Source organism: Cinclus cinclus, chromosome Z, assembly GCF_963662255.1.
Source record: "Cinclus cinclus chromosome Z, bCinCin1.1, whole genome shotgun sequence".
In the NCBI taxonomy this organism is placed as follows: domain Eukaryota; kingdom Metazoa; phylum Chordata; class Aves; order Passeriformes; family Cinclidae; genus Cinclus; species Cinclus cinclus.
In genome coordinates, this window is record NC_085084.1 from 42,168,678 (window position 1) to 42,185,001 (window position 16,324).

Below are 16,324 nucleotides of genomic sequence, written 5' to 3' on the forward strand. Positions count from 1 at the left end.
TTGTAGGAAGAAATGTTGGTAAATGCTCTGGTACATTGCTGTATATGACCCTTCAGAAAGGTTTAGTGTCTTCCTCTGAAGATGTGTTAGTATAAAAGATTATACATTACTTTTGTGGTCACATTTTATAATATAGTAAAATAGTATACATATAGTGTGAATTCTGTAAATAATAAAGCATGCACATAAAAAAGCTAGTGTTTCTTATAGAATGTACTTGATACAGGTAATAGCTAACTAGTAGACAATAATGTAATGTATGTTATTTTAACAGTGGAGTATTTTAGTGACTTGATACAAATGCAGCAAGAATGAATTATTGACTAATTATCTTTAAATTTGTGAAATGTCACTTATTAATAAATTCTTTGTCTGTCTCATGCTGTATGAAACATGCCAGGGAGTGCTATTTGGTTGTAAGGGACCTGTAGCACCCTTTGTGGCAGGGTGGGAACCTTGGCAAGATCCAGTTTTGGAACTATGGCCCTGAGGTCATAGGAGATTTTGCTTCAAGGAGGGTGGATTTCTCCTTTGCTTGATGTGTGGGAGCCAGAGAACAATTTTATCATGTGGAAAAGTTTTTAGCATCAAACTGTTATCTAAGGATGCACACGTGCCCCACCAAGATGCTCAAAAGGATCTGAAGTACGTATGTGCTGATGGTTGTCACTGGATGTGATAGCAGCAATGCTACTGTGGTAAATCACCTTCTGTAATGAGGCAAACAATGGCAAAACTTCAGATGGCTCTACCTCCTGGACTGCAGGGGTATTGGTTTAATGCCGTGGAGAGCATGTTCAGCTCTCAAGACTCAAGGCATAAACATGTAGCTGGTCCCAGTGCGCTTGTTTGTGTCTCACTGTGCAACTCTCTGATAATGAAAATCTGTCTTTCTCTGCTGAGCACTCTCAGTGACTGAGTATGTAGGAGAAACCACAAGTCTAAACATCACTGAGTTACATGAATCTTAAGCTATGATAGGAAAATTTTTTATACCTTCTCTGTGATCACTCATCCCTTATCATCCAGAACAGGAAATGAGTCAGATCCTTGGCATCATCACAACTGCTGAGTCAGCTATTTCCATTTCACATCCTAGTGGAAAAATTTGCAGTGGATGGTTCATTGTAACTGGAACGGTTATTACCAGCTTCTTAACCTGTCATCCCTTCCACATTACCCTCGTGCTTCTCTGCTGGAGGCTGGTTTGTTCCAAAGAAGGGGGTTAGTGACACCTGTCAGTCCAAACCTGAGGATGCTGAAAGACTGTCAGCCTACCTTCCTTAAATCTGCTGACTACTAAAATGCAGCCTTTCCCACAATTGTTTCACTCAGATAATACTTATCATAATTTGAGACATTTTTCTGTTTCCTTCCATGCATGCTGCTGTCCTTGTATACCAATGCTGTTTAATTTGACTATTTACAAGCTAAATTAGAGAAGTCCTGACAAGTTTCTTTTGCACTGATTTGGTCCCATGCATTTCATAAAAATGCAGATCCAGAATTGTGTGAACTTGTTTGTTGTGTCTTTCTGAAATATTCTGACTGATGCAACACTGTTTTGTGTCCCTTTTCTGTAGAGGTGTCACAATGAATTTTCATAATCTCTTAGTGTCACTTTACTGTCTGCTAATATTCTTATGCTTTCTTTGTATGTCAATTATTTCCAGTTTAAAAACTGTATGTCAATTTGTGTGTCAATTATTTCCAGTGTAGTTCAGCTTTCCTAAGATGCTTAGTCACTTACCTCTTACAACCATGGATATTGCATTATATGTGTTGTCTTCTTATAGCAACTTAATTTCCACAGCTTCTTAATTTCTGAATTCTGTTGCTCTTTATGGGTTGTCTTCTCATTTAGTCACAATGTCCTTGACTATGTGTCATGAACAGTGTTCAAGATTTTGTGCCAGTGTCACTAGGTATGATATTGTTCCTTAGAAGCTTCCCTCCAAACTGATAATTCCCCACTTGTACATAGCTTCTTATTGCTTCTCTTTTATCTAGTTGATATGCATTTCATAATTTCAGTCTTAATCCTTATCTTCTCCAGGTTGATAGTATTTCTCAGAGAACCAAAACTGACTTGGTCAAATCTGTCTTCTTGTCCAGAAACTTAGATTACCTGTATCTTAGTGTTACATTATATTATGGTTCATATTATTGAGACCATCCTAATGTGTCTATAGTCATCTGAATTTTTTTTAAGTACTCAACTTCCTGCTGTTCAGAATAATGTCATCTCAAACACAGTAGATTTACATGTGTACTTCATATGGATGAAATGTCCCTTGAACTCACTGAAAGTAGTGAATAAATCTTCATCTTTAGAAGAGCTAAACTTTGAAGGACAGAGGGAAGAAAGACCAGGAATAATTCCTGCTCATCTTACTTCTACATTTATAAAAAGTCCCATTTAGATAAAATGGTCAAGAGTTTAGCACTAGTAGATTTAAGAACAGCTCAACAGGTTGAGTGGATGGAGGATTGGGTTTTATGTCTTCTCTGTTAAATGGGGGAAATTGTTCTTAATGCTCAAAAAAATTGTGTTAATTTAAAAATCACCATTTGCATTCACTCTTAATATGTGATAGTCTTGCAATAATGAAGTTGGTTGTTTTGGGCTTTTGTGTATATGTAATAAGAACTTCCCTTTTTTATTATATCAGTAAATCACAGCAATTACAATAATTTCAGAGCTTGCAATGCAAATTACTTTGTGCTTGTGTATTAGCTATTGTATTTTTCTTTCACGATAATAAAACATTGCCTTTATTCTGATTTCTTATTTACAATTTTTTTAATTCCTGCTTGCAGTTCAGAGTTCCTTAGAGCATGATTAGATCATTAGAATTTCTTGCCAAATTCTAGTTTCAGCTGGCATGGAAAAAGGCAAGCAGAAGTCTGTGCCAACTCTTGCATTAGCTCTGCTGTAAGAATCATTCAGAAGACAAACTATTCAAAAAAGTCACTAAGTCATACAATATGGAAAGAAAATGTTGGGCCTCCGTGTATTATACTGAAGTCAAATTCTCCCATTCACTGCTTTCAGGGAATGTAAATTGGTTGTATCATGTCAAACTAAATGTTCATTTGGCAAAATATTCTCTCTATGCAGTAACTGGTAGGAGAAGCTGAGGCAGGGGTGCAGGACAATAAGGAAATATTGTGACATATCTTCAGTTGAGGCTCCAGGAGTTCTAGATAGCAATGATTGGAGTTTCCTGCTAAAGTGTTACCTCAGTATTTAAAGTAATCCAAAATTTTACTACCAGCAGCTTGCTGTGCCAGTAAAATCTGTGTTTGGGCTATATGATTATTTCCTTTTCTGTTTCTGAGTCTTGAGTGCATCCTTCTAAGTGTCATAGTTCTTTATGTGAGAAGGATGGTTCAATTCCTATCAATTTTTCTTACGGTTCTCACTTAGTCTGACTCCATTGATCTCAGGGTTGGCCCTCTTTGAATTACTCCCTTCTACCCTGGTTATCTGTATATTTAATGATCCTGATGTGTAATTGTTGGGTAACCTTGGTTAGTACCTTTGTACCCACATGGTGGTTGATGATAAACTCAACATGACCCAGCCATGAGCACTCCCAGCCCAGAAAGCCAAACGTGTCCTGGGCTGCATCCAGAGCAGCGTGGGCAGCAGGGGAGGGAGGGGATTCTGTCCCTCTGCTCTGCTCTGCTCTGCTCTGCTCTGCTCTGCTCTGCTCTGCTCTGCTCTGCTCTGGTGAGACCCCAGCTGGAACCCTGCATCCAGCTCTGGGGTCCAGCACAGGAAGGACATGGAACTGCTGGAGTGAGTTCAGAGGAGGACATGAAGTTGATAAGAAGTACAAATACAGGCTGAGAAAACTGGGGCTGCTCACTCTAGAGAAGGGAAAGTTGCATGGAGACTTCATAGCAGCATTCCACTATCTGGAGGCGTACAGGGAAGCCAGAGAGCAGCTCTTCAGGGATTGTATTAGTAGAACAAGGAATAATGGGTACAAATGGGAAGAAAAAAACTTAGGCTAGATGTTAGGAGGAAATTATTTCCTGTGAGGGTGGTGAGACGCTGGAACAGGCTGTCCAGGGAGGTTGTGGATATCCCAACCCTGACATGTTAAAAGCTGGGTTGGGTAGTACTTTGAGCAACCTAGTCTAGTGGAAGGTGTCCTTGTCTATGGCAGAAGTATTGAAACTAGATGGTATTTCAGGTCCCTACCAACCCTTAACATTCTATAATTTTGTGTTACCAGTTTCAGATGTGACGATTCTGACAAGGTGCCTGGCCACAGTCTTCAATGAGCAGTTGTGCTATGGACAAAACCATGCTTCTGATTCACTCTAGACTTGTCCTCGTGCTATTTGCTTTTCCTTTCATTACTACTCAACCTCTGTGTGACTCCTACACAGAATTACATACTGTGTGGACTAGGTTCTCTTTCCGGAGTCCTAACAGCTCACACAGTCTGACATTCTTCAGGTAGAGTTAGGATTGTGTTCCTCACATGTATGCTGCATTTATCTACACAGAATTTAATCTGGCATTTTATTACCTTGCCATTCAAAATGATGAAGACTTTTGCAGAACGGTTTACTCTTACTATACTGAATAATTTTAATTTATAGCCAATAAATCTTGCCACTTCCCAAACCCACCTCCCTTGTCAGATAATTTATGACTGCATTTTTCAGTTCAGAATATCACACAAATCCATTTTCCAGGAAATGTAATCATCCTTCCCTTTACCTCCTAGGCTTGACCACCTTGCTTAGAAATTTCAAAGCAGGATCAAATTGAGTTGCTTTAATTTAGATGTTAATAAGTTGAATTGTAAAAATTCCTGGGTTTTTTTTGCAATATAGAGAACAAATTTCTGCACCAAGATTAAAACAGGCTGTCTTCAGGAAGTGCTTTCAGTGTCATGTTTGTTCTGTTTTCTCCAAATTGGGGTCTATTAAAAGTTTTCAATAACATAACTGAAAATGGATTAGTGCAGTTTTGCATATGTGATAGTACTGCATTACTGAGTTGATTGAATTTTTTTTCATTGCTACTTTTAATCTTTTGTTGATTATTAAAATTGAAATCATTATTATAATGGAGTATGTCTTCTCTCCATTATTTCAGTGGAGCATATCAAATAAACCCAGGCATCAGAAATTTGAACGTGCAAAAAATGCAGTATTTATGTCAACAGAATATTTCTGTTAAGTAAGTGCTGCTAATGAATCTTCTGTAAAGCAGATTTTGTAGTAAGTCAAGGCTTACAGAAGAAATTGCGTAGTAGGAGGACAGCATTTAGCTTTGCAGCAATAGTATGTCATCTGTTGCAAATCTTTTGAATAAAAAGCATTTTACTACTTTACATAAAACTTTCATGTACTTAAATATGAAAAAATCATGCACTTTAAATATAATGTGTAAAGGCATTAATGGTTGTAAATATATAAATATGTAATGGTTGTTTCATTTATACTCAAATAGCATTCTTCATTAGCCAAGTTAGAAAAGAAAGCTGCCCAAACCACCTCCCCTTTACTTTGTTTTCGACATTACACATTTTCTTTATTTTCTTTTAAGGGGACTTTACTATGAAATTCTAGATGTAAAAATCACACCTTCAGCTTTTTGCAGAAAAATTGGACAATCCAAAAGCATAGTCAGCTTGCAGATCCCACAGCATACACTTTTAAATAAAACAGATCAGGAAGGAATTGTAGCTTAGAACTGGAGAGCTGGAAATCTAGCCAGATCAGCTGTTCTTTTATCATTATTCAAAATGTAATTTGTAGAACAAGAAAACTGTTTTTCCAAAGAGCAAATATCACCACCCAGCTCCTTCCTACACACTCTTTTCCCTTTCAATCTCTAATCCACCTGTCTTGCCAGCGACCACCTCTAGTTATCAAGGAAGCTATATTTCATGTCTTCCAGCTCTGCTAGTTAAAACACTCACAGGCCTCGTGATGTTGGTTCCTATTCTCTGTGGTTACAGGGAAATCACCCAAACCCTTGTGTCCCTGGTTCGTCTCATCTCATGTAACAACCAAAACACCTACATTTCAAGACAGAGCAAATGTTCTCAGAGAGCTTTAGGTAGGAATTCTGTGAATAAGGGGTATAGGAATCATGTTGTAATTTTATATGTTTTTTCACATTCATTTTCACTTAAATGTATTAGAGGTACCTGTTTGTTTTATTAGAGGCAAATTTAACATAGCTTAAGGTATTTCTCAGAATGTGTCTGTTACTTTTCTGCATGTTATATGACGAACTTCAAAAATTTTAATCGGAGTAATAGTAGCAACCATGTTTGCTCAAGCAGAAGCATTTGGGGTCTGAATGAGATGGGAGGGGCACTCTAGAAGTTTTATATTAAAGTTCTGTTTTTATAAATGTGACAATGTTTATGTCTTGTACATGCCAATGAATTTTACTTAGGTTTTATGATTCTTAGCTTTGTTAGGTGTTATTTTACATTTACTGCCCTATTCCTACTATTACTTATGGTAGCAAAGCTTCTGTTCTTGAAAGAATTGAAGTAAAATGAGCTAAATGTTTTGCATCTGATATACTGTGCAGTCAGAACTTACCTCTCTTGATTTCTTCAGTGTATAAAATACAAACTTCAATACCCATCTCAGAAACTGATTACAGCTTAAGTTTACAATGCATTCTTGAACAACTTTTTCTATCTAACTAGCACATTTTCCTTATGTATTGATTACAGACCAATCAGTTTGCAGATAAAAAACTGCAGTATGGGAAATAATTCTCTGGAGTTCGTAGGTGTCAGCAAAGGGCAGCAGATTTTACATATATTTATGATGTCAATATTTTACTACTCCATATAATTTCCCATTTAAGAATAAATACTCATCACATTATTAATGAGCTAAGTTGTCTTCTAGGAAGGAAACTGAGTCAAATATAGTTTTATGATTTGCTTATAATTTAGTTGTCAGCACAGAAAGTATAAAGGCCAGATATTTTGGATCCTGACAGCCAAAAATTGTATCTCTTAATTATATCCCAACTACTAATCTGACAGCAATAGAATGTCTTTTTTGCTGCAGAAATAAATTGGAAATCACTATCACAATCAATTGCTTCACTGACATACTCTATTATATAAATGGTGCACCTTGCAAATGGTTTTATTTCAATTATTGAATTCTCTGTCAATATGAAAAAAAAAGTTTTGTTAAGGCCATTCAGTTTTTTAATGTTAAGCAATGTTATTTGCATATATCAGTACAATCAGCTTTGTGCTCCACAATCACAAATACAGCATGCTCTTTAAAAAATTGTGAATGTTGCTAGCCTTTCATTAAAGATCTGTGCTAATTGTGGTTTTCTAATTGAAGTCGGTGGCTTATGCATAGCATCTATGAACTCAGAAATATTACCCACAGACCTAAGCATTTCCCTTAGCTCCACAGTTGGACAAAGTGAAGATAAACCTAAGACAGCTGACCTTCTCTTTAGGCAGAGGACAATATATGGTTGTTGAAACTCAGACCAAAACAATAAAACTATTTTCTACAGAAGGATTTAAAATTATGTGCCTAAAAACCCATGATCTATAAGAATTGGTAATGATACCAATACCTATGTGAGTCCTTTTTTCAGGTAGAAGAACTTCAACTTAATGTCTCTTTCCCCCTACACCCTTCTGTCTTTATAGATGCAGCAATTGTTCCATGAAAACTATGAACACAACCGCAAGGGTTACATTCAAGATCTTCACAACAGCAAGATCCACACAGCCATAACACTTCATCCAAACAAAAGACCAGCCTACCAATATAGGCTGCACAATTACATACTGAGTCGCAAAATTTCTGAACTGCGCCATCGGACCATCCAGCTCCATCGAGAAAGTGTCCTGATGAGCAAGCTCAGTAACACTGAAGTAAATAAGGAAGATCAACAACTGGGAGTGGTGCCGTCTTTCAATAATTTCCAGCCGCGTGAAAGGGATGAAGTCATTGAGTGGGAGTTCCTGACAGGAAAGTTTCTTTACTCAATGGTGGAGAACCAGCCACCCCGGCAAAGCCTGAGCAGTGTCCTGCGGGCTGCACTGGATGATACTGTGATGCAGGTCATGGAAATGATAAATGAGAACTCCAGATCTAGAGGAAGGCTCATTGATTTCAAGGAAATACAGTATGGGTACCGCAGGGTAGACCCTCTGCATGGGGTAGAGTACATCCTGGATTTGCTGCTTTTGTACAAAAGGCACAAAGGAAGGAAAGTTACAGTTCCAGTGAGACGCCATGCTTACCTTCAGCAATTGTTTAGCAAACCTTTCTTCAAAGAAGCAGAGGAGCTGGATGTAAAAAGCTTGCTGGAGGACACCAACACTGACACTCAATCTTTCTCTTTCCTTTCAAATTCTTTAAAGATTTTTTCCTCGTCATTCCAAGGCACCAAAGAGACTGGGGGACACAGTGACAAGAAAATACATATTCTTGTCCCTATCACGGGAAGATTTGATACTTTCTCAAGATTTATGGATAATTTTGAGAAGACTTGTCTGATTCCCAAGCAGAATGTAAAGTTGGCAATAATTCTCTTCAGTTCTGAGTCAGGCCAAGACTCCAGCAAACACATTGAGCTAACGAAAGAATACAGCATTAAATATCCCAAGGCAGACATGACCCTGATTCCAATGTCAGGAAAGTTTTCTAGAGGTTTAGGTCTTGAGATGGCCGCTTCTCAGTTTGACAATGACACTTTGCTGCTGTTCTGTGATGTTGATCTGGTATTCACATCAGACTTCCTCCAACGATGCAGAGATAACACTATTCAGGGAGAGCAGGTTTACTACCCTATCATCTTCAGTCAATATGATCCAAAAGTAATATACGGAGGCAACCCTCCAGCTGACAGTAGTTTTGTTTTCACAAAAAGAACTGGATTTTGGAGGGAGTATGGATTTGGAATTACTTGTATTTACAAAAGTGATCTACTGACTGCTGGTGGATTTGATACCTCGATTCAAGGCTGGGGACTTGAGGATGTAGATCTCTTTACTAAAGTGATAACGTCTGGCTTGAAGGCTTTCAGAAGTCAGGAAGTAGGAGTTGTCCATATTTTTCATCCTGTTCAGTGTGACCCAAATTTAGATCCGAAACAATATAAAATGTGCTTAGGGTCCAAAGCAAGTACATTTGCCTCTACCATGCAGCTCGCTGGACTCTGGCTACAGAAACATTTGGGTGTCAAGTACAACTGGACTCTCTCCTGACAACTCAGCCTATTTGGCCTTTTTAGGGGAGTTTACCTCATTGCTGTTATTTGATTTTACTGTCATAGTTTTAAACTCCCTCCTTGTAGTCTTCCAAAGACTGTTGACCTCAAACAGGATGACTTTGCTGTTCACTGAAGTTTCTTACACCTACTGAACTGGTGAGATGAATTCCTTCATATTTCCTTTATTTGAAATTCAGTCTAGTCATGGAAATCATACAAGCCCATGGAGCATATTCATCGCAAGAGACTGTATTAGAAGAATGCTGTCTTTCAGCTTTTGGATTCAGTATCATCTTTGTTGCATTTCTCAGATTTGATGTGAAACAAATATTTACTGGTGAAGGTACCACAAAAGTGCTTTATGCTTCTTCTGGGGATGGAACTCTCTAAGATAAACTTGAGTTTTATAATTTATATGAGGACTTATATGTATAAACGCTACTTTTCTTCATCTTTAGAATTTTTAAAGTAAATGAATAACTATAATTGTACCTTTATTTTTTAAAAAAAGAGTAAAGCTGAGGAGCTACTTGCAAATACAACTGGTACTGGCTACCAAGGTCCTTAAATGTCTTATTATTAAAACAAACTCCTCATTGTTATTCAGTCAAAGTGTAAATGAACTTTATTTTCAGAGCAAACATGATTTAACCAAATGCTTATGTACACTTTGAAGATTTTTGAGCCAACATCTTTCCTTTGCAGGCAAGAAGAAACTATGACTCAGCATGGTCATTTATGATAAAGTGCAAGCATACAGTGTTCTTACTTTGAAACACATAGTATAAGTTGCTCTTTCTCTTTTTAGAATGAGTCTCTAATACATAATTTTCTTCCACATTCCTTTCACAAGGCTGCATTACAGTGTTAAAAGTTAAAGCTCTATTTTTTTTTACATTTTTCGTGAATATTGGTACTCAGTAGTAACTTGTTGTTAAAATTAAAGTAACTGTAGAATAGTTATTTAAGTTTCAAAACTTACTATTGCTGGTCAAAGTTCCTTGGCAATGTATTTATATTAGTGGAGGTTATAAGACTGTGTTCAGATTTATCTCTCCAAACAGCCTGAAGTTGTCATATTGTGGATTCATGAAGTATTTAAAGTAATACCAACAGAAGAAATAATAAAATAAATTTATGAAATGTTTATATAGGGATATATATGTGTGTATGTGTGTGTGTGTGCGTGTGTGTATATCCCTATATATATTGATATATAGAGAGAGAAATTTCAAAGTACATTCCACTTTTTAGTTCAGGCAGTGATTTGTTACAATCACTGCTATTTTTGCTACATGATTGGAACATTTCATGTTATACTGTGGTATGAGCTTAAAGACGTTCAGGAAACCATCATAATTCAGCTAAACTTAAGTTATTACAGTGGGTACATCTAATAACCTCAGTACCCTTGATTTCAAACTGTATTTCAAACAGAGCTGGGCAAGAAAAATTTTAAGGTTTTCAGCTGTGACTGACTACTCTGTTTCCTTAAAAAAACCCAAATACTCCAAAAACCCCCCAAAACAACTAAGAGTTTGAAATCCACTGGTACATTTGTTTGTGTGAGGATATCCAGATAATTTCTTAAGGCATGAAGAGGGTATGTAGGTCAGTTAATGTCTCTTATCTGTGGTTCTCTGTTCTGGATTTACCATGCAAAGAAAATGGCAAGGATTGAGTAAACTCAAAATTAAAGAGCTGGCCATAGTTTGTTGTCTGCTTTAAAAAAGGCCATTCCCTTACTCTCAAGAAGGTAGTAATTGTGGTAGATGAGAACAGAGAGTGGAATTCATATTTGTACCAGCCCTCCTCAAGCAGAATTCCTGGCTTGTTATTTTCCTGGAGGCTCTTGCCTTCCTAGCCCAGTATTGTTAGCTCAAATGTCTGACAAAAGCAAAATTCAGTATCACTTATAATATTATTCTTGGAAATTGCTCTTCAAATTGAGTGCAAAGTCACACTTTGTTCATTAAAAAAGCCAAGAACAAGGAACATGATATATTTAAAAAATCTCAATTAATGCAACACCCAAAACTGATTGCCTGTTGATACATGTTTGTGATGATTTTGTAAACAAGAAAAAAACTAATGACTTACAAAGACATCTAAGGAAATCATTGTCTACTGGGATGTATTCCAGTACTTATTTCAATTACTTAACTTAGTAGCCAGAAAGTATTTGCTCAGCTCAAAGTAAAATAGTAGATTAGAACAAGCAATGAAACCAATCATTCAGTGGGGATAAAGATGTATACAGAGGGCTTGCAGGATCAGGTCCTACATGATATAATCAAAATGCTAGTATTTACCAGTACAAGTATTTATTTAGTGTCTTGACTGATTCATTTGTTTATATGATGAATTACTTTGTTAAAAACCTGATTATAAATGTTTATTATGAAATACTGCATTTTCTTTTGAAACAACTATCCTGAGATAACTTGAGAACTTGTGTTAGTTTGTCTAAGGAATAATATGCCTTCTAAAGAGATCATATTAAAAGAAAAAAAAGCACAAAAGTGTTAATGTTATGTATGTATTAAGACAGGAATATCTGTCTTAATCAACTGTTTGCTTTTGTCTAGTCTGAATCATAATCTTGATTGTAAAATGAAATTTCTATGTGTAAAATGTCCCTTTGTAAATGCGTGACAAGTGAATTCACAACAGAACATACCATCCAGTTTTTCCCCAAACTTCCTTCCCCTGGGAATAGTGTCCCTGGCTTCATTGCTGGGAACTGGGCTGTGAACAGCTTGCACTTTGGCTTTTCAGGCACAACAATTCTTAAAAAAATTTCAGCATTCACTAATCAGAAACCTCAGAAATACCCAGACCACTGCATCATGACATGCTTTCCCAGTCACAGTGCTTAATTTAACAGAACATTTGCATCTCCTGGATAAAGGAAAAACATCATGTTGGGCTTTCTAAGACTTTATGAGTGTACTCTCCATCAAGGTACTACTGGTTCTCAAGCTGAAGAAAGGCAGAATGCCAGGGCGACGTGTGAGGCTCATGGGAGCCATGGGGGTTTGCACCTTGTGCCCAAATCATCCCTGTGCTGCCACCTGTGCTGCCCACTGCCTGTCTTGCAGCCATGGGTTGGTAGCTCAAGCCAGCACAGAAGAACTTGCTGCCACCATCTGCTTTTGAGAAGCAAAAGGGCGGTTTTAATCAGGGGGGAATGAAAGGAGGGTCCCAGACTGAAGATTTATTGAGTGGGGTGGCAGATTGTTTTGTGCAGATCATGTTTCTCACTCTCCCCAGGAGAAAAGAAAGCCTGGTCCCACACTTCTTTCCTGTTTGCTCTCAAAGGGCTTTGAAGGAAGGGGCAAAACTTCATGGGGCTCATAGGCCTGCATCGTGTGCTTGGGTCCTATCATATCACAGGACATGTCTGGGGAAAAGGTGCATGCCACATGGTTTTCCCGAAAAGCAGTACAGAGAGAGGCACCTTCTGCACTCACCAAACACCAGGTGTGCCCAAAACTGCCTTCTGGAGCCTTTGCTCTACTGTGTGCTTCACAGTGCCTCAAGATTCTTGTAAAATATTTCAATGCTGGTAAAATGACTCCTAGGAGTGTACTGCCCATCCTCAGTAACTGTGGAGAGTTGCGAGCAGCATGAGTTAAAAACCAGCAGGAAAATAAACAGTTTAAACTTATTTTGATATCTTAACTAGTCACTTCAGCTACTTCTTAAGATGTAGTTTGATACATGAAACATTTTGCTCCAAAGAATGATGCCAGTTTTAAGATACACAAAATCCCCCACATATATAGTCTATATCTTATTTTCCTGCAACTTTAAATCAGTTAAAATTTATGGAAAAAACCAAGGACTAGAAATTACTGAGTCACTGACTGGGGGAAAGGTTTATGTTTCTGCTGTAGTTTTAAAAGGATCAAATTCGGAGAAAACAAAATTACTGTGTTAGATGCACACAAAAATCAGCCATGATGTTAAGAAGCAGTGATAATTGTGGTCTTAAGCTGCAGCAAAATTTGCTGTTTCACTTAATCTGAGTATTTACAATAACTGAATATCACTGAAGGTTATATTCTGTTGTACCTCTGTAAGTAACATGTGTAATCCATTTTTAATTAATTCATTTCTTGGAATAATTTTAATTTTCTTCCATCAGCATTTATTCACTTGATTTATAAGGTAGCTTGTCATGACTCTATCTCAATTTCTTATTTTCTTTATCTTGGGTCTTCCCATTTACACTATGTATTATTACAGAACTGAAACTTTTTGAACGAACATGGTATTTCTATTACAGTTTTATGGTTTCACTGCCATACAAAACTGCTGAACTAGAATATTTTAGTGAATGAGTTTTCAAGCCTACTTCAAATTGTTTCCATTTGCCTGTCACTATAAGTTAAAAGTGTTCTGAATATTATTACTTCATTTCTTCCTCTGGTCTCCTTCATACCAGAATCACACCAAAGCAAGGAAATACAAAACTTTGTAATGCTTGCATCTAGGAAAATTAACAGAATCTGGGGATTTGTGTGATTCTTTTTATTTTTTTATTTTTTTATTTTCAAGTCTTTTATCTCAAATTTCAGAACCTTACTTACCAGTTCTATAATTTTAGTAAAGAAATAATGGTTATTAAGATGTAAGGCTGCACGTATATTAGCTTCACCCTACAAATTTCCATTTTACATCCTTATTTTCTAGTCACCTTATTATTCAACAGCTGCATTATTCAACAATGCTATTTATAGGAACTTTAAAGATAAATTAAAAGCATCCTTGCTGGTTCAGTATTTACCTAGTCTTAGTGAAGAGCCTAACCATGTAGGCAGAGATCCAGAGATGTACTATATACTGTAGGCTGCTGTTTTTTGTTTCTTTGGTAGGGCTGAAGGGAAGATCTTAGCTGTGCATAACATGCCTGCAGTGTGAGAGTGTTCTTCAGAAACAGCCATGTCTAGCAATGATTTTAAGTGACTGCAAAGTTATGCGTTTCCAGTTTCATACAGCAGGCAAGATTTATTGGATTTACCTAAACACATGAGAGACTGATCTTCAGATTCAGAGGGTGATGGCATAATCAGGTGGTAGACAAGTGAATTAAATGTGTGCTGCTGCAACATGTGGGTACACCCACTGTAAGCACCCCTTTACACAGGATGCCCCAGGAATGTAGTAGGCTCAATGAAGATGTTCTTAAATGATGTGTATTCTAGCCAACATTGGAGCCAAATGCTTTTACTTAGAGGAGGTAAATTTCCTTCAGGCGATTTCCATTAAAAAAAAAAATAAAAAAAAAGCCAACCCACCATCACCAGAAAAAACAAACCAAAAAAACCAAACAAAAAAAAAATAAAAAACCTTGCAGTTGGGATTATTAATATTGTTGATACTGGTTATTTCGGAAGCCTTCACTATTTGCTCTCATTCCTGATTAGGGTAATATAGCAATAAACCATGCATATTTTTCACATTTCCTCATACACTGTTGGCTAAAGGAAAGAAAAGCGACCAACTGCTTTGAAGATGGTGGTTGAACTGTGAGTGACCAGAGAGGGAGAACTGCTTGGTGTAGTATTAACTTTGAAACCAAAACTGAGACCTACTACCAGGTAAGGACAATTTCAGCATAAGAAGTAGAAACCTGGATTTGTGTGAGGCATCATGGTATCTGGGGGTCCACCTTAATGCTTTGTGAATGATTGCTAGGAACAGGCATGTGCAGTCTGGACACAGTGCTACCAGCATTTGAAGAAAAAAGTGAGGAATGCAGTAAAATATGTTTCACAGGTAACAGGATGGATAGTAAGGATGTAGATCCAGAGGGGTGTGTATCTTTTCTTCTTTTGAGAGAGTGGAAGATAAAACATCTTTTAAAGAGGAACCCTGCTTTACTTTCTTCCTGAAAGCTTTTCCCCTTGTACATTCCACTTGTACATGCAGAGACAAATGCTGGGACAGTCTGGAGCAATATCACAATCTTCCACATCTGATTTGTTCTTACCAGCAAGCCCATGTTTTTTGAAGTGATAACTGAGCTAGCAATTTTTAGTCCCTCCTCTTCTCTTTTTGGATGTGACACGCTTTATTATTATTTAACTAAGGGGGATCTTTTATAGCTTTGTGTCACAGATGCTTTAGTGCTTTGTGCCTAAGATGCTTTAGTTTTCCATTGTATCTTTATATATTGCACTGTTACATGGCATATCACTGCTTTAAATTACGAAGTTCCCTATGAAGTAGTTTTCAGCTGATGTAACCTTGCAACCACAGCTGTGTGGCTGAAACAAAGTTCAATCACCTATGGTAATTTATTTGTTGTATTCATACAATGGGTTCTTTTGGTAGAAAATTCAGAATGAAGTTACAATTGAATATTTTTGTTGACAAAGTGAGGAAAATCTGTTTAACTGGGACCAAGCAATGAGCCATTGCTCCAGCATGTGCTGTTACTGGAGGACATCCAGAAACTACACGTGTTTTTAACCAAAAGGGAGATATGTCTAGTATAACTGAATGGGAAACACTGTGTTGAGCTTCAGAGGAGCTAGTAACAGAATGTAGGAGTCAAACTGGCTGACATCCCAAGCCAGACCAGTGTTTTTGCTGAGGAGTTGCCCCTTGGCCCCAGGCCTTGGAGGGCATTTGCTTAAGTTTATAGTAGTTCCTAAGAAGGATGTTAAAAGTTTTAAAACTCTTTACGGTAAAGCTTTATAACCCTAATTTCCCATTGGTGGTCTCTATTCCCAGCTCTGTCATCCCTTTTCTCTTCCCAGTTCTGGAAAGTTCTTGAATCCTTGTAACCCCCATTGGGTTATGTTCACTGCATTGTTCCACCCATCCTACCCTATTGGCTCCTGCCCTATATTGCTCCTCCCTTGAACCCCTTCTCCCTTTACCCATTGGATTTTGACCCTGGACCCACCTCTCACCATCCCTTATAAATACCCTGGATTTTCCCTCACCCTTGTCTTCAACCCTTAAATCTTAGAGTGTATGCAAGTGTTTTGGGCCTCGTCCCACATTTTCTTTTACGGTTATTAAAGTATTTAGTCCCACAGTTGTGGTGTGGACCCA

General features: G+C 37.4%; 1 protein-coding gene across 1 annotated transcript in view; it reads left to right on the forward strand.

Moving 5' to 3' along the window:
• The window catches only part of CHSY3 (chondroitin sulfate synthase 3), a 140,649-nt gene extending 131,401 nt beyond the window's left edge, over positions 1-9,248 (forward strand). The window contains exon 3 of the mRNA XM_062513637.1: positions 7,683-9,248. Within this exon, the coding sequence (XP_062369621.1) occupies positions 7,683-9,248 (1,566 nt within the window). The remainder of the gene's footprint in view (positions 1-7,682) is intronic.
• The last annotated feature ends 7,076 nt before the right edge of the window (positions 9,249-16,324 follow it).